Source organism: Aquarana catesbeiana, linkage group LG06, assembly GCF_042186555.1.
Source record: "Aquarana catesbeiana isolate 2022-GZ linkage group LG06, ASM4218655v1, whole genome shotgun sequence".
Classification (NCBI taxonomy): domain Eukaryota; kingdom Metazoa; phylum Chordata; class Amphibia; order Anura; family Ranidae; genus Aquarana; species Aquarana catesbeiana.
The window spans coordinates 35,208,271-35,230,785 of NC_133329.1; the positions used below are offsets into that span (position 1 = coordinate 35,208,271).

At 42.2% G+C, this 22,515-nt stretch overlaps 1 protein-coding gene across 1 annotated transcript; it reads left to right on the plus strand.

Annotated features, from left to right (window-relative positions):
- The first annotated feature begins 676 nt into the window (after positions 1-676).
- Positions 677-15,163, plus strand: LOC141148299 (perforin-1-like). The gene is made up of 4 exons (XM_073635592.1): positions 677-755; positions 6,815-7,377; positions 11,099-11,465; positions 14,315-15,163. The coding sequence occupies exons 2-4, from the start codon at positions 6,827-6,829 to the stop codon at positions 15,041-15,043; spliced, it is 1,647 nt and encodes a 548-aa protein (XP_073491693.1). The 5' UTR covers positions 677-755; positions 6,815-6,826; the 3' UTR covers positions 15,044-15,163.
- The last annotated feature ends 7,352 nt before the right edge of the window (positions 15,164-22,515 follow it).

A 22,515-nucleotide genomic window follows, 5' to 3' on the forward strand; every position in this document is an offset into this window, starting at 1 on the left:
GTATGAAGCGTTATTAGATTCGGATGCTGACTCCTATTCGCTAGAGGCCCAGGAACTGGAGCAGGAATTAAAAAGAGTGGAAAAGGAGTATGTGATTGGCTCAGAGGATGACCCGCCCACTAAAAGGCGTCTGCCCCCGATCCTGGATCCGCAGAATCTGATATGGAAACTGGTAGTCAGCAGAGTGACTCCGATTCTGACTTATAATGAAATGTTGGAGAAGTATAGACTTATGGAAAGGAGTCTTATTGTCACATGACATTTATTTCCTATTAATGCCCTTTAACTGCTAAGTTTTTGACCAAAACAACATGTTAGTAATTGTTGTATTTATGTTATTTTCAGTCAGTTAGTCTGTTATTATGTATCTTGTTTGTTTGTACAAATAAAAATCTCCATACATACAGAATAAGAACAGATACAGAGAATTACACCTGACATACAGGACAAGAGAAGTAGTACTGTGCAGAGTCCATACATACAGAATAAGAACATATACTGAGAATTACACCGGACATACATGCAGAATTAGAAGAATTAGAACAGTTTGTGACAAGTCATTTTTAGACACTCTGGCTGGGTGTTGGAGGTTTTTGGTGTAGATCTGTGGTGGGTTTTCTCAGCTGAAAATGTGCCCCTCCCCCCCCCCTCCAACACACACATAAAAAACATCCAGACTCTTCCAGTCCTCCACTGTCAGTGTGTTCAGCACTGAGATCACATCAGAGAACTGACATCCAGACCCTCCACTTTGGGTAAGTCCACCTGTCCTCCTATTCACACCATTTAGTGACCATCAGGGATGGGGTTCAGTTTGGTTCCACCATGGGTTTGAGGTGGATCCTGCCTGTTCAAGTTCCATTGTCCCCGCAGAGTAATGATGTAATTCAGTCGCTTGCATTCCTTGTAACCATAATGCACTGCATGGGATAAAAAACTATGGCCAGCAGGCTTATCCGGGCCAATAATGGGGGTTCTGTTATGTACCAGCTCCCCTTTCACAAGAAAAGGAAGCGAAGAGCCACCATAGTGTATCAGAAGCTGTTGTAGAGAAAGCACCGGAAAATCCGGCAAATTACATAGGGGCAGCTTAGGGTCATCTAGGAAACTGTACTTTAATTCTGATTGCTGACAACCAACCTATTTACTGCCCTTCCCTTACTATTGGAAGCCCATTTGTCCTATATTTTTTATGTTGATTTGAGGTCAGCAGTCACTTTTATACTGTTTTGTGGTGGTTTCATTTCTATTGGAGTATATTTTGATTTTTACTGTATGTCACCTTGAATGGTATTGTTTTTGCACATATAATTACAAAAATGATTGCCTTGTTATTATCATGAATACATCTCTATATTCTCACATATAGACATGACACATAAGGGAAGACAGACTCAGAGAGTAGTTTTCAAGTGGACTTCTATTTCAAATTCTCATCGTGTACATTTCCTCTCCTGCTTTCTATCACACATTAAAATAAACAAAACTCATTAAACCCTCAAACCCCCCATTCTCCAATCCCTCAAAAAGTGAACTATAAACATATGTATTACTTATATTTCTATCAATTAATTTATTCCAATCTTAATGACACTTTTCTAATTATATTACAGTGCCCATATTAGACTACATTTCTATAAGGAGGACTATTAAAGTGAGATAAAGACAGCTCCTATCTTTCTAGAGATAAAGCAAAGGGTCCAAGGCATTTCTCAACTTTTTTTTTAATCACAAAGGAACCCATAAAATAATTTTCAGGTCTTAGGGAACCCCTGCTAAAACCAATTTATTGGGGAGGTCAGTAGGAATAAATGCCTCTTACATGCCTCTTATTACTGCCGGCCAGTGGGAAGCATGCCCCCTTATAGTGGTGCTCAGAATGTCACCTTTGTAGACAGCTAAAAAGATCATTGGCGTCATGTAGCTGGTTCTGCCAAGTGACATTGGCCCCATAACTTTGCAGACACCATCAAATGGGTCATTCAGCCACAGCTCAAATAACCCCAAACAACCTCTGGAGGAACCCTAGAGTTCTACAAAGCCTTGGGTGAGAATCACTGCCCTAACCTCTTCTCCCAAAGATCAACTTTATCTTTTCCACCTGGCCTTATATTCTCTCTTCTGTGCACATAGAAGCACAAATCTGTGAAGGCATCTCAATGGAGGTACATTTAAAAGCCCTGCTTTTTGTCTTCACCCCCAATGGTTGGTCTCTTGTTTTACATAGAATGATAATGGGATGTTACCTCTGAGGGTTGTTATTATGTGATGTATATCTTTTGAGTCCACCAATTAGAGTAATTAAAACTTTATAAAACTTATCACAAGTATCTCTATGAATATTAACCAAGTCCTCCAAAAGACAAATCTGGTCTTCTTCCACTAGCCACTCTACAATTGTTGGTGATTTATCTGTCCTACAAAATTTAGGTATAATTTCTTTAAGCCAGCCTTAGACGGTTTGAATCCCGACCTTCGTAGATTCGAATCTCAACCATAGATGGTTTGAATCTTGACCATAGATGGTTTGAATCTCGGCCAGTTCAGCAGGGACCGAACAAGATTTAAACCTTGTATTTGCAGGCTGATTGTACCATCGGTCAACTTGGTACAACCAGGTTATTATATTAGATTATAGCGGCTATAGCAGCTAGCAGTAATCACCATGTAACCTCCAGGCCAGGTGGTGGAAGGAATCAATATTGTATCATCTATGGCCGCCCTTAGCTGCATTGTGTTGTATCATGGAGCTTCTATATGTGTTGCATATGTGTATATGTTGCATCACGAAAGAGAGACACTGCAGAGGGTCCAAATGGATTGCAACTCCACAAATGTATAGAGACAATTTTCCTCCATTCCTCCATTATTCTTATATAATTGAGCATTTGTATTATACATAATTCCACTTCGCTCAATCATCCAGGGTTCCACCTGAGGTTCCTGGACCTGTAGCTGATTGTCCTCTCATTTAAAGGTGCCTTCATAGTTCTGGAACCAACACCACTTGGCAGAGCCAGCTGATAGAAACCAATGGTCTATTTAGCTTTATATAAAGGTATCACCCTAACCACCACTGTAAGGGGGGCATACTTTCCACACGCTACCAATATGCGGGGAATTTTTCCCCACTGACCTCCAATGAAATGGTTTTAGCAAAAGTTCACCGAAACGTGATAGTTTAATTTCAAGGGTAACTGTTGTAAAAGCTGACCTAGCTAATAGTTTAAAATTAATTTCCTTTACTTTTGAGTCTACGCACACTGTATATATTAATCCTAATATTTTACACTTTTGAACTTCTGTTACTGTCTGATCCAAATGTAGTTCCCATTTAGACCAATAATTAGGATTTCTAGATTCTAAAAAAAAGATAACAATCTGTAGATATAGTAGATGGAATATTTAGGGGTATACCCAAAATCCAGAAGCCATTCCTTCAGATTTAAATTTTTTACTGAACTAGGTGATTTTGTTAAGTTCCTCCAGAAATGTTGTAACTACCTATATTTCCATACATCCAGGCTAAATGTATCCCATTTTGCTCTGTTGCTGTAAGGAATACATCTCCCTGCCCTTTTATTATGTCCTTTAATCTCAAGTTATTTTCTGTAGTCCACATAACCGCTTGACATCCGGAAGATTTTACCCCCTTCATGACCAGGCCATTACTTGCTATTCAGCACTGCGCTACTTTAACTGGTAATTGCTCAGTCATGCAACACTGTACACAAATGATATTTCTATTATTTTTTTCCCACAAATAGAGCTTTCTTTTGGTGGTATTTGATCATCACTGTGTTTTTTTATTTTTTGCGCTATAAATGACAAAAGTCAAAAAAAAAAGAGAAAAGAAACAATGTTTTTTACTTTTTTGCTATAAAACATATCCAATAAAAAATGTTTTAATTTTTTTTTTCAAACATTTATGCCAAAATGTATTCTTCTACATGTCTTTGGTATATAAATACAAATACTGCAATTTTTATTTTTTCATACTAGTAAAATGACGAGGATCAAAGACTTAGACCCCTGAGACACTGGAGGCGTTTTTCAGGCATTTTAGCGCTAGAAATCGCGCCTGTAAAGCACCTGAAAAACGCCTCTCATGTCACCCCAATGTGAAAGCCCAAATGCTTTCACACTGGGGCGGTGCACTTGCAGAACATTAGAAAAAGTCCTGTGAGCAGCGCTGCCAAAAAGCCTGAAAAGCGTTTCGACAGCGCCAAAACACAGGTACTTTTAACCCTTTATTCGGTCGCTAGCGGGGGTTAAAAGCTCTCCGCTAGCAGCCAAAAAGCTCCGCTAAAACTAGTGGCGCTTTACCGTTAACGCGGAGCGACCACAGTGTGAAAGGGATCTTATAGCAGGACTGTGTTAGTGCTGCAGGCAGTCTGGTGTGGTATTTGTGGTACGGTGTGGTATTTTTAGCATTCACACATTGGAATTGCAGCAAATTAAGTCTGTAAATATTCTTTACCCCATTCGCACATAATGAATTTACATGTATTTTCAATGGAGGAACAGCTAGGGTAGCTCTGCTCCCTTGCAGTGTCCTCAGGAGTCACCCTTTAGTGCATTCTCCAGGGATCAGACTACACAGGAAGGTGCTGATACTGCCTGTGCCTACATGCACCAGCAGCTGAGATTACTACATAAAAAAAATAAACCTGGCATGCATGTGCATGGCTGCTGTTAGAATTAACAGGGCCCCATACAGCCTACTTGACAGGGCACCACCCATTCAAAAATTACTGAGGACATAGATTTATCAGCCTCAGCTGCACAGATGAATGAATAGGAAGCACTCTGAGGCTTCCTGTTCATTCACAAACACAGTTTATTATGCATTAGTGATGAATGGACACAGGAGTGATTGGTACCGATTGCTCACTGTGTTCATTTAGGAAAGGTCGGCCCCTTCCCCCTGCTATCCATCCTGAAACATCCCCTTGTGTGCCTGTATCAGTTGCCATCGGGAGAGGAGGGAAGCCAGAAGCGCTGTGGGGGAAAAGTGCACACGGGGACCCGGACAGCAGATGGTAGGCGAACATGTGCTAGGACCAATCCCCCTGAAGTGCAGCCACAAGGAGAAAGAAGAGGAGAAGCTAGCAGCGCTGCAAGGGGAAGCAGAAGAGGATCATGTCTGCAATAAGTCAGTACAGCTGACCCTCCTGCTCAGCAGGTGCCCCTTTTGAACTGATGGGGCCTGGGCCCCGTACAGGAGGGCTGACTGTACTGCCTTATCAGCAGTCCTGTGCATGTGTGAGCAAGGCACAGTAGAACTTTTAGTCCTGCTGAGTGAGTTAGGGTAATGCCGCGTACACACGGTCAGACTTTTCGTCTACAAACGTCCAATGGACGACGACGGACCAAATCCGGCGGACAATCCGATCGTGTGTGGGCTTCCCCAGACTTTCAGCGGACTTTTCCAGCCGCAAATCTGACGGACTTTAGATTTAAAACATGCTTCAAATCTTTACGTCGTAACTCCGCCGGACCCAGAAATTCGCTTGTCTGTATGCTAGTCCGACGGACAAAAACCCACGCTAGGGCAGATATTGGCTACTGGCTATCAACTTCCTTATTTTATTCCAGTGTACGTCATCACGTACGAATCCGTCGGACTTTTGTGTGATCGTATGTAGACAAGTCCATTCGTTAGAAAGTCTGCCGCAAGTCCGCCAAAAGTCTGTCGAAAGTCCGTTGAAAGTCTGTCGGACGGGCTGTCGTACTTTTGTAGCCGAAAAGTCCGACCGTGTGTACGCGGCATAATAGTAGTGATGTAACGTGTGGCTTTCCCCAACAGGAAGTTTGGGAAAGTGGTGCATGCATAGTAAACAGGAGGGATAGGGGATTGAATGTGTGCACTCCAACAGGAGTCCATGGCCATGCAATTAAGAGGGCAAGGGCAACATGATCATTTCCTAAGAACACATCAGGTGCAGGAATCTGTTGCATCCTCAGCAATCATACATTCATTATATAGCCACATAAGCAAAGGCGCATGGATAGGGGCTGACATGTGACCATATTTGGGCAATAACATTAACCAAATATTGCCATGGCCATATTTAGATGATGATGTCACCATTGTCTCCGCCTCTTCCCTTATATTGCGTGTGCCCACCATCACGTTGGGGTTAACTGATTTTTTTTCTTTGGCTTATGTCGATCAAAATGATTTACAACAATCTCCATCATGTTGGATTTACATTGTAGGACATTTTTTTTAAATAAAATGATTTATTCTGTGAAATTGAGTGTTTTTATTTACTGTTTACTTTTTTGGTGAATGAGTAGGGGTATATTGTTCCCCCTTACTCATTAGGGGTGGTATCTGTGTGTCCCCTTGTTGTTAAAACAAGCTATCAGATTCCTATAGACTCTCCACAACCACCAAGCCAGGGTTCTGGGGAAGAGGCCCTTCTTCTCCTCAACATGGGGACAAGGTGCTATGCATGGGGTTCCCCCTTGAAAGCCGTACTAAGCACTTTTAAATTGCCAGTAAATTATCCAATCAGCAAGGAGGAGGAGCTTTTATGATTGATCAATGTTCCAATTTGAGTGAAGCCCAGAGCAATGCAATAAGCTATCTTCCTGTTTTCTCTCTGTGGAGATGCTTCTCCATATATTACTTCAAGGAAACTGTTAGGGAATGGTAGCCCTATTACCAGTTTCCAGTGGATCTTTTAAAGGAATATTCGGAAATATAAAAGAGAAAAAATACCTGTTAAATAATTATGTATAGTATATCATAAAGAGCATATCAATGGGGAATCTAACTTTGGTCTTGTTTTTATGTTTTCTGCAGGGTTCATTTTCAATGCAACTGAATATGTGGCTCATCTTGGTTCTTCTAAGCTTTGCCACCTCTACCTCCTGCCAAACTCACCCCCCACTCACCTACGCCTGCCAAACTGCCAAGAAACCAAAATGTGATAAACTCCATTTTGTCCCCGGGCACAATCTTGTTGGTCAAGGCTTTGATATTGTGACCATGAAGCAGACCAGGGCTCACCTGCTAGATCTCCAGACATTTTCTACACAGAACAACACCTGCACTATCTGTCGCAACCCATATATGAACAAAAACTGGCAAAAGCTTCCCCTTGCAATGGTGGACTGGCGTCCCCAGTCATCCTGTTCTAGGAAGATCAGCAGTGAGGTCTCCCGATCTTCTGCATCGCTGGCTGAGGAATCTGCATCTGATGTGAAGAATGACTGGAAAGCTGGTCTAGAGATCAGCCACAATGGGGTGACTGGCAACCTGGTAATGGCTGGTTCTCATTCCGAAGTAGCACAGTTTGGTAAGAGTAAGACCAGCACAGACCGTTACAGCTTCATCAAGCACCATCTGAGCTGTGTCTATTACAGGTATGTCTTTGAATGTAAAAAATCAGGTGTATAAAAATCCGCCCACTCATACACCCAAAAACGCTGCGCTAATGGAGAAAACCTAAAACTGAGCAGCTGCTTAAATAATGACAAACATGAAATAAAAAATGGACTCACCACAAACTCGCCCCAAGTGAACTCAAAATAGCAGCGCTAAAGTAATCCCTAATCATAAAGTGACATAAAGTGAAGAGTGATAAGACAATCAATCATCTAATGATATAATTACATCATATCACCACTCCTCCTCAATAATGTGCATAAAGTGGTATGATCAAAAATTCACAAGAAAAAGGTGCGCAAAACCAATTAAGTGAATAACATAGCTGTGCACTTAAAATGTGATGTATAAAATATATATATGTGTGAATCAAATGTGAATCAATCCACAAAAAATATATATATAAAATTATATATAGAGAAGTGTGTCCACAAACAATCCAAAAAACATAGTAGTCCAAAAAATATTCCGTGACGTGATGCAGTGCAAATCTTCCACTCAAATGAATCTTCCACCGCACCTCTGTGACTCCTCTCCCCTTAGGTAAATAAACTCACCAGCTCCTTTTGCCCACACTCTCGTGTCAGGGCCACCAAGCCTTTATCCCACACAGTAAGGGGAAATGATCTCCAATGGTACACCTTTATATATCCAGAGTGTGATGCCACAGAGCTCTCTCCGCATGAAAAAAGAAAATAATCCAATAGTGCAATAACGTACTGATATTTATTAAAAATAACACACTCCTCCACCATTAAACTCACATCTTTAAAATTCACTGCAAGCTCAAAAATAGCACAACACAGCAAGCTGTCAAAGCATCAACTCCAATCAGTGAACCAGTGTATGGTGGTCGCGGCGGACCCAGGTACTGCGCTTCTCAAATTACCCGTCTCACCCGATCCCTGGTGTAGATAGGACCGACTTCCACACTTCCTCGTATGGCGCTCCCTGTCACAGCGTCCTACGTCACTAACGTTCGATTGCCGTGTAGCCACGCCCCGACATGTTTCGTCATAAAGACTTAATCATGGGAATCCCATGATTAAGTCTTTATGACGAAACATGTCGGGGCGTGGCTACACGGCAATCGAACGCTAGTGACGTAGGACGCTGTGACAGGGAGCGCCATACGAGGAAGTGTGGAAGTCGGTCCTATCTACACCAGGGATCGGGTGAGACGGGTAATTTGAGAAGCGCAGTACCTGGGTCCGCCGCGACCACCATATTTTTTGGACTACTATGTTTTTTGACAAATAGAAAAAATGTGTCTGCGCTAGATAAAAATTATCGTTTCAATAATAAATACAAAAATAAATACGTAAAAAAAAAGTGTTATAGCTAACCAATAAATCAAAAAATAACCATAAGTACATAAATTTGTAAAGTGCTCAGTGCTATATCAAACATGCAATAAAAGTGCTCAATCAGAAAATAGAATATCAAAAAATTCGATATAAGTGCTCAATCAAGAAATTGAATACAATATAAAAGGGAATATCTTCTTGTGAATCTAATAAAGTCCAAGACAAATGTGCATCCAAAAATGTAAAAGTGCCCAAAAACATTGTCCATATTCAGTGAAATCCACACATCTTTCCTTCTGAAGGTGTATCACCATAAATTGTGCTAAAGTGTCTTCCAGTGTTCCCCACAAGCATATATGCTCACCTTCTTGCGTGTGACACAGTGGTTACACTCTGTCAAACCAAGCTTTGGAGACACTCCTGTGCTCTAATGGAAACCGCTGTGTAGATCTCCAATGCTCTCAATCAAGGTTATATATGCAAAAAGAAAAGAGACTCCATAGTGCAACATTGCATGATGTAATAAAACGTTTTATTGAGAAAAGACTAACTCCCCTTGTGGGGGTACTCACATACTGTGGGTGCGTTAGTGCACCATCCTAAACAGATTAAAAATGGCCGATCTCGTGGTATGGCGTGCGGTGCGGTGTGTCATACGAACTCTCCCTCTCTCTCTCTCTCTGCTGACAGCTCCGTCCAGGCCCCTCCCCTACGCGTGTTCAGCACCGGGATCACGTGCCTTCATCAGGGGGAAGGCACGTGATCCCGGTGCCGAACACGCGTAGGGGAGGGGCCTGGACGGAGCTGTCAGCAGAGAGAGAGGGAGAGTTCGTATGACACACCGCACCGCACGCCATACCACGAGATCGGCCGTTTTTAATCTGTTTAGGATGGTGCACTAACGCACCCACAGTATGTGAGTACCCCCACAAGGGGAGTTAGTCTTTTCTCAATAAAACGTTTTATTACATCATGCAATGTTGCACTATGGAGTCTCTTTTCTTTTTGCATATATAACCTTGATTGAGAGCATTGGAGATCTACACAGCGGTTTCCATTAGAGCACAGGAGTGTCTCCAAAGCTTGGTTTGACAGAGTGTAACCACTGTGTCACACGCAAGAAGGTGAGCATATATGCTTGTGGGGAACACTGGAAGACACTTTAGCACGTTTTATGGTGATACACCTTCAGAAGGAAAGATGTGTGGATTTCACTGAATATGGACAATGTTTTTGGGCACTTTTACATTTTTGGATGCACATTTGTCTTGGACTTTATTAGATTCACAAGAAGATATTCCCTTTTATATTGTATTCAATTTCTTGATTGAGCACTTATATCGAATTTTTTGATATTCTATTTTCTGATTGAGCACTTTTATTGCATGTTTGATATAGCACTGAGCACTTTACAAATGTATGTACTTATGGTTATTTTTTGATTTATTGGTTAGCTATAACACTTTTTTTTACGTATTTATTTTTGTATTTATTATTGAAACGATAATTTTTATCTAGCGCAGACACATTTTTTCTATTTGTCACTTACACGATTATGAAACGTGATTGAGTGTTTGCAGCTGATTGGTTACACAGGATTGGTTATACACTATTTTGATATTTTTTTGGGCATTTATCCGTAATTGGCTCGCAAGGTTCATCTATTATTACTTTGATACTATGTTTTTTGGATTGTTTGTGGACACACTTCTCTATATATAATTTTATATATATATTTTTTGTGGATTGATTCACATTTGATTCACACATATATATATTTTATACATCACATTTTAAGTGCACAGCTATGTTATTCACTTAATTGGTTTTGCGCACCTTTTTCTTGTGAATTTTTGATCATACCACTTTATGCACATTATTGAGGAGGAGTGGTGATATGATGTAATTATATCATTAGATGATTGATTGTCTTATCACTCTTCACTTTATGTCACTTTATGATTAGGGATTACTTTAGCGCTGCTATTTTGAGTTCACTTGGGGCGAGTTTGTGGTGAATCCATTTTTTATTTCATGTCTTTGAATGTAACATATGTTTTCATTATTAAACCGGTAACATTTATGACAAAAAGTTCCTCCTTTCGCTACTTTAAAAGACCTGTTTACCAGCTGCAGAATAATTTTGCTTCCAATAAAACAGATTTTGCTAATTTGATCAGTATCGCAATATACTAATATATTGAGTCAGTAACTCAACTGCCCCAGTACCTATTAAAGCAGGTATGGCAGAGTTGAAAAAACTCAGTGGGCATCATCCAAAATACTATCTCTGTACAAAAGAAAAAGGATACTCCTGAGACAAGTGTTAAAATGATTGGAAAAATTTGTTTGTGTTTTTTTTCTTGAAGCTCTAAATTTGTCCCTTTACCAGCTTCCGACTTTTAGACCGTTCTCCACTGAGCAAAGATCTAAAACGGGCCTTGGGGTCTCTGCCACCGACTTATGATGCCAGCACTAAAGCTCACTACAGACGTCTAATTAGCATCTACGGCACTCATTATATCAACCAAGCAGATGTAGGAGGCAAAGTACAAGAGGTCAACGCCATCAAGACCTGTCAAGTCACCATGGATGGCATGTCCATGGACGAGCTGAAGGATTGTCTTAGCATGGAGGCCTCAGTTTCTGTCATTGGGAAAGGTGAAGCAAATGCAAAAGCTAGCGCCTGCAAGGAACTAAGCCAAAAATCCAACAGGGGGGAGAGTTTCCATCAGACGTTCAATGAGAAGAGTTGGGAGGTGAGTTGTACACCAGGAATAAGTATAGTTGGGAGGTATATATATTATATATATATATATATACAGTATATATTGTTTTTTCATATGTTTATGATACATATTATTAGGGCTGGATATATACTTCTTGCCCCATAGGTCATTTTCTTCAACTGGCTAGGCTTAGTATCACACTAAAAGATGAGATGTCATAGACACACAAGATTGTGGAGAATAAAGGAGGCAGTGTGCCAACTTTATTTCAGTACACCTAGAACAGAGCCAGAGTGGGGGAACTGTAAGTACATAGTGTTGTAAAATATAGGGATGATGACATAATTTTTATTGTAAAATGAATTTTTGGCAGCAACAAAGTTCTTTGCCAGAGAAATTGCATTTATTGGATCCCAGAACAGATGACAGAGTGTTTGCATATAATACAATGAACAGCAGCCTTCAGAGTCCCATTCAAAATACATAGTCCTTTTATGTCATAGCAAGCATAGAGGCACTACACCATTAGGGATGAGCCCAATGTTCTAGTCGAACGTAAGTTCGACTCGAACATCGGGTGTTCGCCTGTTTGCCGAATAGCAAACAATTTGGGGTGTTCGCGGCAAATTCGAAAGCCTCAGAACACCCTTTAAAAGTCTATGGGAGAAATCAAAAGTGCTAATTTTAAAGGCTTATATGCATGGTATTGTCATAAAAAGTGTTTGGGGACCCGGGCCCTGCCCCAGGGGACATGGATCAATGCAAAAAAAGTTTTAAAAACGTGTTTTTTCGGGATCAGTACTTTTTATAATGCTTAAAGTGAAACAATAAAAATGAAATATTCCTTTAAATTTCGAACCTGGGGGGTGCCTATAGTATGCTTGTAAAGTGGCGCATGTTTTCCATGTTTAGAACAGTCCGAGAGCAAAATTACATTTCTAAAGGAAAAAAAGGCATTTAAAACTACTCATGGCTATAATGAATTCTCGGTCCCGGCAATACAGATAAAAGAAGTCCATTACCAGTCCCTTTGGGTCTGTTATGAATATTAAAAAAATTGCGTGGGGGTCCCCCCAAATTCCATACCAGGCCCTTCGGGCCCCTTCAGGTCTCCTCTCAAGTCAAGTCTAGTCAGACAAATCTGCATTTTAAAATCCCTTGTAGATAACCTCCTTTGACATATTTCATTAGATAACCATCCACAAACAGGTCAGCCCACAAGTGCCAAGGTAAGGCATCTGCCTCTTGCATAAAATAAACATAGTTAAGAGTCATTACGCTACCATTTTGATGTGTAAAATGCAGCTATATTAAACACAATGTATGTAAATGTGCAGAATATCCTACATAAATCTGCCTAAACATAGTAGAATATTCCACCAATGAAGCAACAATGTGGACTCAATAGAATTGCTCCGACAAAGGGGCAGAACCCTGAAACTCTTATACATGGGATACACGAGAATTTCTTACCGACAATAAGCAAAATAAAAATATAAATAAGTAGATCCGCGCTTAAGACAGTGTGAGAGCTGCTGCCTATCTCTAATTAGTACCCCTAAGGGTCTAATTGCATAATAGATGGGTAGGGTGAGAATAAAAACGGCGCTGTCCTCTATATTAATATTAAATAACAGAAAAGATGTAATAAATTACAGACTAAATCCAAATGACTCTAATGTGTCAAAGCTCCACCAATATCAGAACATAGTACGGTCTAAACCAGAGGGGACCATATATTTGGAAATAACCAAAAGATTCAAAAACACCAGTGCTATTAGAGACTGCTGACAGGAGTGTGTCCCATCAGCGGGATAAAAGTGTCATCTAAATTGGAATATATATGGGTGAAAAAATATATAGTGGTGAACTGTGTGAAAAAAGGAACAATGTAAAAAAGAAGAAAATTAAAAAACTTGACCCCAGGGTTCAAAAGTATTGGGACAAAATGGCGCCAAATTAAAACATGAAAAAAATGTGGTTAAATACTGAAAGATTATATGTGCATATTCAAATCAGTGTAATGTCCGTGTTGCCCCTTCTATATATATATATATATATATATATATATATATATATATATATATATACAAAAAATTAATCAAATGTGATTGACCCCAATGTTCAAAAGTATTGGGACACGATGGCGCTTGTGTAGCGTGAGGTGTCCTTCTGTGTAAAACGTGAGGTGTCCCACTGAGTGACCAGCTAAATTATAATTCAATAATAACGCTCCCTAAGCACAAACTACAGTAAAAAAATATACAAGTGATTCCTTATTTCTTATGTTTGTAACACGTGATATGGTTAATTTCTAAGAGTTTTTATATATATCCATGCAGAAAAAAGTGTTGTTAACCAGGTGGGAGAAATAGAGTTCAACTGTAGATGCTGTTTATTTCACCCTGGAGGGTACACCGCAGTGTCTTCTGTGCGATTTTTTCATAAGGTGACTTGAAGTGCTCACCCCCCGATGCTACCCCACTCACCAGATAAAGTCACCCCTGCAGGGGTACCGAGCGATAAAGTGGGTGCCTCAGGGCGGATGATGTTCACTCCAATAGTACTTCCATTCCTCTGCTCTGTGCGATCCTTACGGCTGTTCCAGGGTAAATAAATGCTCTGCTATGACCATGCTACTCCAGCAGTGAACCACCTTAATCTGTTAAACTCTCCAGAGATCCAGAGAAAAGAGAAACACAAGGGGGCTGCCTTCGTGAAGTATGCCAAATTGTTTTATTCCATAAAAGCCTTTTATGGAATAAAACAATTTGGCATACTTCTTTTCTGTTATTTAATAATAATATAGAGGGCAGCGCCGTTTTTATTCTCACCCTACCCATCTAATAAGCAAAATAATGTTTCTTTGTGAACTTTAGGTAAGAGGAGGGAATATCAAATTTGAGCAGCTGTCCTTTGATGTAAAGAACGCAGATGCAGGTATTTTCGAGACCTGGATGGAAAGCCTAAAGACTGACCCAGATATCATATCCTACTCTCTGGAGCCCATCCACAACCTGGTTGAAGTCAACAAACCTCAGAGACAAAGCCTACAGAAAGCCATCAGTGGGTACATCTTGGAGAAAGCATTGCATAAGAGCTGCTCTTGCCCCTCAGGTTCCCAGAAGAGTAGTGGTAAAGAGTGCAACTGCGTTTGTCCTACTGGTGGAGGCCAAAATATAAACTGTTGCCCCGCAAAAAGGGGACTTTCCAAAGTAGTGGTCACTGTACAACGTGCCTCAAACCTTTGGGGTGACTACATCTCGAGCACTGATGCCTATGTAAAAATAAGTGCTGGACCGGGTCCTGGACTGGCTTCTGCTCGAACAGAGACCATATGGAACAATAATGATCCAGAATGGAACAAACGGTTTGATCTCGGAGTTTTGGAACTCAGTCCAGGATTTAGCTTGAAGGTGGAGATTTGGGATGAGGATAATAAATATGATGATGATCTGCTTGGAAAATGTGAAAGAACAGTCAGCAGTGGTGAGAAGCCGGAGGTTTGTTACTTTGAACATGGTAGTGTGACTTTTACAGTGAGTGTACAATGCCTCCTTCACCTGACTGGGCCCCTTTGTAAGGACTATGCTCCTTCCACCAGTTAGACATGTGTTCTATAGTCTATCCACTTACTTTAAGAAGAGCTCCAAACTCCAAAAACACTTTACATAGTTAATTTGGGCCAAGCTGGCCCAAACTAACTATGTCCCTCACTAACCTGTGAGGCCGCTGGATGTGCAGTATAAACTGAATTTAACTGCGGCTACACCCAGCATACCGCACTGTGTTCTGGGTGCGAGCCGAGACTTCTGGCGAGTTGATGATGTCACAACCTCTGACCCAGCCATTTAGAGGAAGCTTTGTATCCATTGATAGAATACATGGCTTGCTCTGAGCGCCGCTGCTGTAGACTGATCTGTGTTATAGGTATGAGACAGAGAGTCTTGGCTCACACCCGGAAAACAGTGCGGTATGCTCTATGTGGCCTCAGCTACATACAGTTTTTACCAAACATCCAGTGGCCTCACAGGTTAGCGAGGGAAATTCTTTTTTTTGATCCAAACAATGTTTGGAAAGTGTTTTGAAAGATGGAGCTCTTCTTTAAAGCTGATATCCAGCTTTCAGCGACGTTTAAATAGTTCATTTGGACCAAGCTTGTCCAAATGAAATATTCCCTTTTACTAACAGAGGCAGCGGCTGGAAGCGCTGTATAAACTGAAGGCAGACTCAGTTACATCAGTGCCAGATTTATTAGGGGCAAAAAGGGGCAACTGCCCCGGGCCCCTTTGAAAGAAAGGGCCCACCTCTATACAAAAATAATATAAAAAATGATATAAAATATACAGTGGAACCTCAGATTACGAGCATATTCCGTTCCAGGAGTATGCTCGTAATCCAAAGTACTCGCATATCAAAGCAGCTTTTCCCATTGAAGTCAATGGAAACTAAAGTAATTTGTTCCACAATTTGTTGACTTCAATGGGATGCAATACCGCATGCGGCCAGAGGCGGGGGGCGCCGGAGAGCCTCGGAAACGGTCGAAAAGGCCTGAGCACACTTCGGCTGACCTCAGCAAACCTCGGAAAGACTCCGTTCATGAGCCAAACTGTCCTCGGGCTTTTCCGAACGCCGATGATCGTCGCTGTTCGGGTCCGGCACCCCCCACCTCAGATCAAAAGCGGTACTGCACACCGCTTTTGGCCAGAATCCTGCTCGTTTTGCGAGACAACGCTCGCAAACCGAGTTAGGATTTTTAGAAACACAGTGCTCGTTTTGCGAAACGCTCGTTAACCACGTTACTTGCAAACCGAGGTTCCACTGTATAATGAAAATGTATTTCTTTTATTAAATCAATCTTGGTAAGTAATATTTTGTCTGACATCATCTGTAAAAGTTTTTCCTCTGGAGTGGAAATTTTGTATCATTTTTAAAAACAAATTTTGGTAGCTCAAGCAAACCACACCTAGAGTTTTCACACTCTTAACCACTTGCCGCCATATCACGTACCTGTACGTCATTGGTTTCAAGTGGTTGTACCGGAGTGATGCCTCCAACTGCAGGCATCACCCCGGTACTGTTTTTTTTACAGCTGACGGTCAGCTCTCTGGTGATAATGACCTATGCGGCTGTTATTACATGCAGTGGGAGGGGACGTTTTCCCCCCGCCGCTCACCCAAGCTCTCCCATCCCACCAGGAGACCCGAGCGACCAGCCAGCATGTCCGCTGGCTGGCCAGAGAACCGAACAAAGCCAGAAACTGACTTTGATCGGGTCTCAGATATAGTAACCCGGAAGTGATGTCACTTCCGGTTTTCTCGGGAGTCAGTTTTCAAAAATCTAAATTATTCAAAAACACAGATCTTGGCGTTTTGAATGCTTTCAAGTGCAGAGGAGGGGTTTGGGGTCTTTTAGATCCCAGACCCCTCCATAAAAAGTACCTGTCACTGACTATTACTGTCACAAGGGATGTTTACATTCCTTGTGACAGCAATAAAAGTGATACAAATATAATAATAATTAAAGTGACAGTGTAAAAAAATAAATAAATAAGAAAACTTTTTTTTTAAAAAGGCCCATCCCTCCGTGTTTGCGCGCCAATGTGAACGCATATGCAAGTCAGGACCAAAAAAATTAAAACAGTGTCCAAACCACATATGTAAGGTATCACGGCGATCGTTAGAGCGAGCGCAATAATTCTAGCACTAGGCCTCCTCCGTAGCTCTAAACAGAATTTTTTTTTTAAAGCTTCACCTGTGGAGATTTTTAAGTACCATAGTTTTGTCACCATTCTGCAAGTGTGCGCAATTTTAAAGTATGACATGTTACGTATCTTTCGCATTTTTCCAAAAAAATTGTGTTTAAAATACCGCTGAGCAAATACAGTGTGATATAAAATATCGCAATCTCTGAGGGTTCTAAGTAATTTTCTAGCAAAAAATACTGATTTTAACTTGTAAGCAACAAATGTCAGAAAAAGGCCTGGTCTTGAAGTGGTTAAGGAAGGTAGCCTTTGACTGCGTGTGTGTGTCTGAATGCGTGACCTCAGAATGACGTTGTTTTATGCATTTTGAAAATGTGTGACTGTCATTGGGAATGTAAACCAACTCTGTGTATTAGGGGGCCCCCGAACCTGAAGGGCCCCGGGCCCCACAAGGTCTAAATCTGGCACAGAATTACATACAGTATATAGCGCTGCATTTTGACAGTGGGATGGGAACTTTCTGTCCCATTCTCAGAACAAAACGGAGTCAGGCTGAGCACTGCTTAGCCATTCACAGGGACCAGTGGCAGTCCATCCATAAGGGGCACAGGGGCACTGCCCCCCCAATCCATGTGCCCGGTCCTGAGACACGATTGGCCAGGGAGTCTTAGGATTCCTGTTCGGCCGGGAGCAGAAGCCCCGGCTCTTCCCTCGGCTGGAGCGAGGAGCAGCAGCCCTACCCCTCATCCTCGATCCTCATCATCTCCTAAGGTAAGGCCGTCTTCCCATCCATACCTGGGGGGGTGGCTTTGGTGCAAGTGAGGGGGGGTTTGTTTGCCGCCCCCCAAATTGTTGAGCACCAGCCGCCACTGACAGGGACTTTTTTATTCTATGAATGAATACAAAGCTTCTATTCATTGGCTAAGGCAGGGAGACGGGCGGATGATGTCAGGATCTCTAACTCAGCCAATCAGAGGAAGTTTTGTCTTCATTTATAAAATAGAAAGCTACTTCTGAATGGCTGAGCAGCTGTCACACTGTAAATATAGGCGTAACACATTCCAAAAGGTTTTAAAGGCGAAGTTCACCTTGAAAAAATAAAAATAAATTAAATGTACATATTTATTATTTTTCCCCCAGAGGCCTGTATTGCACCCACAATCTGTATAATGCAGTTTCAGTGTCAGGCTCCTGGAGACACAGCCTACAACTCTCTGCATGGACATTTGGAATGGGCGTAGCATAAGGGGTTGCAGGGGTCACAATCGCAACCCCGTCCCTAGCTCCAGGGGGCCCCTGCAGCCTCCCTGTCATATTATCATATCCTCCACAAAGTCCAGCTCCAATCTGCCCTAGGGCTCCACAGCCACGCTCCAGTACTGGGCTTCTACTTTGTCTTCCACAGTCCTCACCCCTCCAATCTCATTGGTTGGGGAGAAGCTGTGAGGCATTTCCTGAATGGAGAGGAGCACAAGGTATTAACAGCCCAGGATGGAGAAGTGTCTGTGCTGTGTACTGGCAACATTGAATGGTAACCTTGCTTAGCGAGGCAAGTGGAGGAGAGTGCTGTCCTATGGCCACGATGGGACCGCTAAGTGTCTCCTAGTCACCAGCTGGGATTCTCTGTACCCCCCACCCGGGGATGTTCGCTTACCCCACTTCCCTGACTGGGGAAAAGACACACCTCGGGAGGTTACCTTCCCCCAACACCTGCCAACACTGACAGAGAAACCTTCAGAAATTGCTAAAACAAATCCCTTAACACCTCCTCAGGGGGCCCCTGAAGGGCTGCAAGCTCCAGATTTTGTGTCACATGGCTTTGCCCTCCCAGATCTAAGTTGCATCCCCTCCAAAGGCCCCTGACCACCCCCTCCGCCCTGGATACTATGCCCAGCTGCTGACTTCCTTTCCCATTACAGCACTCTATACTGTTCCTCCTCTGCAGGGCTGAAATCGCATTCCTTTACAACACAGCCAGTTAGCCATGATCTGCAACTACACTGCCGTTCTGATCAGGGAATTTCACAGGTCAGATGGGCAACATAAAAGCCAAATATACCCTGTGAAGACTGACAGACTGTGTGTAAAGGAATGTGATTTCAACCCTGTGAAGTGTGGAGGGGCTGTATACAGTGCTGGGATGGGAAAGGAGCTCTGCCAAGTGACCTGCCAGGGATCCCTGTCCTCTGATTCTCCAGCGGTGATCCCTGTCCTCTGATTCTCCAGCGGTGATCCCTGTCCTCTGATTCTCCAGCGGTGATCCCTGTCCTCTGATTCTCCAGCGGTGATCCCTGTCCTCTGATTCTCCAGCGGTGATCCCTGTCCTCTGATTCTCCAGCGGTGATCCCTGTCCTCTGATTCTCTAGCGGTGATCCCTGTCCTCTGATTCTCCAGCAGTGATCCCGGTCTTCTGATTCTCCAGCGGTGATCCCTGTCCTCTGATTCTCCAGCGGTGATCCCTGTCCTCTGATTCTCCAGCGTTGATCCCTGTCCTCTGATGTAAAGAGGAACTCTGGGATCTTAAAACTCTTAAGCCACTTTGAGTATCTTGGCATGTGGTGGATGTATCTGCACATACGGTGAAAGTAGTGGGTGGTAATGAGGGGGGGGGGCCCAGATCATCTTTTGCATCGGGGCCCACATGCTTCAAGCTACGCCTCTGGACCTCAGTACGGACAGACAGTTACTGAGCTGCAAGAAGAATCAATGGACTACGAGGGTGCTGATCGGTGCGTTTGTAGTCCATTGAGACAAATCCACCTGCTGCAGTGGAAGATGGGACTTTTAGTTTATTCATTCACAGATCTCTGTGAACAAATGACATGACTGTGTGTATTGTTGCCACATTTCCCATTTAAGTCCATCTGAAACCCGGACACAATATTCAAAGAGGAATGTGGCTCAGGACAGAACTAGACAGGAGGGTAAGGGGGCTCTATGTGCGCTGCATTACTATTCTCTTTGGCGTTCCCAAAAGTGTCCCAGGTCTGTTACAATCCTATAGTGTCTACTAAAAAAAATTACTGTGCGCCGCTAAAGTGTTTGGGTTTAGCTTGAAGAAAAAGTGGAAACCCTAACTGTGTGGGTGAATCCCCCCACCGATTTTAACTGGGACAGCGGCTGTGGGGGGGGGAGAACCCCCATTCACTGTCACAGGGAAAGGGGTTCTGGGGGCTGGTGATTAAAGACATGTTGCACCCAAAATACGTTGGTAAAGGTGACCCTTTAACTTATTAAAAGTGAGCTAGTTGTCAATTTTCACATTTTCAGCAATAAAAGGATTTACTGCCCATCTAAACCATTCATTGAAATTAATTTTTTGTTCCAACAGTAGGGCCCTAACATTTACTTTTTATCTGCTTTGTGATTTCGTTTTTTTTGGGCGGGGGGGCTTTATATATAGTTTAGCTTTGCCATTGTACAGTTTTCTCTTTCTTAAAGCTGAACTCCAGGCAATACTGTATATACTTAAGTATAAACCGACCCAAAATATAAGCCGAGGCACCTAATTTTACCACAAAAAACTGGGAAAACTTATTGAGTATAAGCCTAGGGTGAGAAATGCGCAGCTACTGTAAGTGGAAAGAGGGTCAACAATGCTCATTTGCAGCCTCACTGTGCCCATTTGCAGCCATAGGTCTCCGGAATGTCAAACTCAGTAGGTAAGGGTTCCTAGATGCCCCCTAGCTACAGCCAAAAATGTGGGGTCTCTGGACCCAAAGGGTCCCGAAATGACATTGCTGCAGGTGGACACAGTTGACCGACTTTGGGGCCCAGTATCTCGGGGTCACTTGGTGCCAGAAACCCCAAGTGTGCAAACCCAGTGGAACTAGCACTACAACATATCCAAAGATGGGGTTCCTAGCACCAAGTGCCCCGATATACGGGGCCCCAAAGTTGGTTCCGGAAATGTCATTCTCTGCTGCAGAAAAGTGCTTGACTCGAGTATAAGCCAAGGGGGGCATTTTCAGCACAAAAAAAGTGCTGAAAAACTCGGCTTATACTCGAGTATATACGGTATACATAAATGAAATACATAAAAAGGTAGATGTTTTACCAACCTCCCCCTCCCCCAAAATGTTTGTAGTTCTGTAGCTATTTCAAGTAGCTAGTTGACATATAATCACACACATAGGTTGGACTTGATGGACGTGTGTCTTTTTTCAACCTCACCTACTATGTAACTATGTAACTATGTAACTATGTGACACCACTTAGTTAACAAATACAGTAGTTTTCTCTCTCTGCCTCCAACTTACAGGCTGCATAAAAAAAGGGAACATCAGCAAACTGATGTGATCCCACCCCAAACTCGCTCATCCATGTCCTTATGGACCTTGCTTTGTGCACTGGTGGGCAGTCATGTTGGAACAGGAAGGGGCCATCTCCAAACTTTTCCCACAAAGTATGGTTCCCATGCAGTGGTGTCTTCTCTCTCTATTTCCAACTTTCAAACTGGATAGAAAAAGGAAAAGCAGCAGACCCAAAGGGTCATCACTCCACTCATTCTGCTCTCTCCGATCAGTAAGTTCATTAACAGCACATTTGCTCAGTAATTTCATTAACAGCACATTTGCATACAGCAACCTGATTGGCTCCCAGTGCTGCTCCCCCCTTTGCTAGTCTGTCATGTGATGCTGTGCAGGGGATGGAAGGAGACAGATACCAAGTAGTAATTTAAATACTCTGGCTGCATTTAATTCATTAATTGCCTTTGTGTCTCTTATACAGTACCTGCCTGGAGTTTTGCTTTCAAGAAATGGAGAGTGGTTTGGTATATAAATGTATGTTGGTGTTTTTTTTTTCATTATTTAGCCAGCTATTAATAAAACATTAGATATGACTATTTTGTAGGTGGAACTTTAGTCTTACTTTCATATGTTGACTTGTTTATCCTTATCTGCTTTGCTAAAAAAAAAAAAAAAATAGCTATTTTACCGAGCTCAGTAGCTCAAGCTAACATTTATACACACAAAGAAAACAAATCAGAGCAGTTGAAGTAGAACTGTGGCCAGGCTATGGACATTAACAACTTGCGGTCCACCCACCGTAGCTATATTGGAGCAGGGCAGCTGCTCTGTGCCAGATAGAGATAGAGATAGTCTGAAGGTAAACAGCTGCTGTGCTCTCTGTTTAGTGCTCTTTGTATTACATGTTTGTTTTTAAAACTAGGATTTTGTATCAAGAAATTCAAATTTTATAATGAAAAGTCTCCATTGAATCTGAAGCTATCAATGTATCTGAACACCAGACACACGTACTTGTATCACATGTGGACATACATGAAGATTCTTTGAAGGATCATCATTTCTCTTTCTTGCTTTGCCAATGAAAATTTGCTAAAGAAAAAAAAAAAAAAACCTCTATTTTACCAAG

Coding starts and splice junctions, on each gene's coding strand:
- LOC141148299 (XM_073635592.1), top strand. CDS start 6,827: ATGCAACTGAATATGTGGCTCATCTTGGTTCTTCTAAGCTTTGCCACC. Junction 7,378..11,098: donor CTGAGCTGTGTCTATTACAG/GTATGTCTTTGA, acceptor TCCCTTTACCAG/CTTCCGACTTTTAGACCGTT. Junction 11,466..14,314: donor TCAATGAGAAGAGTTGGGAG/GTGAGTTGTACA, acceptor TGTGAACTTTAG/GTAAGAGGAGGGAATATCAA.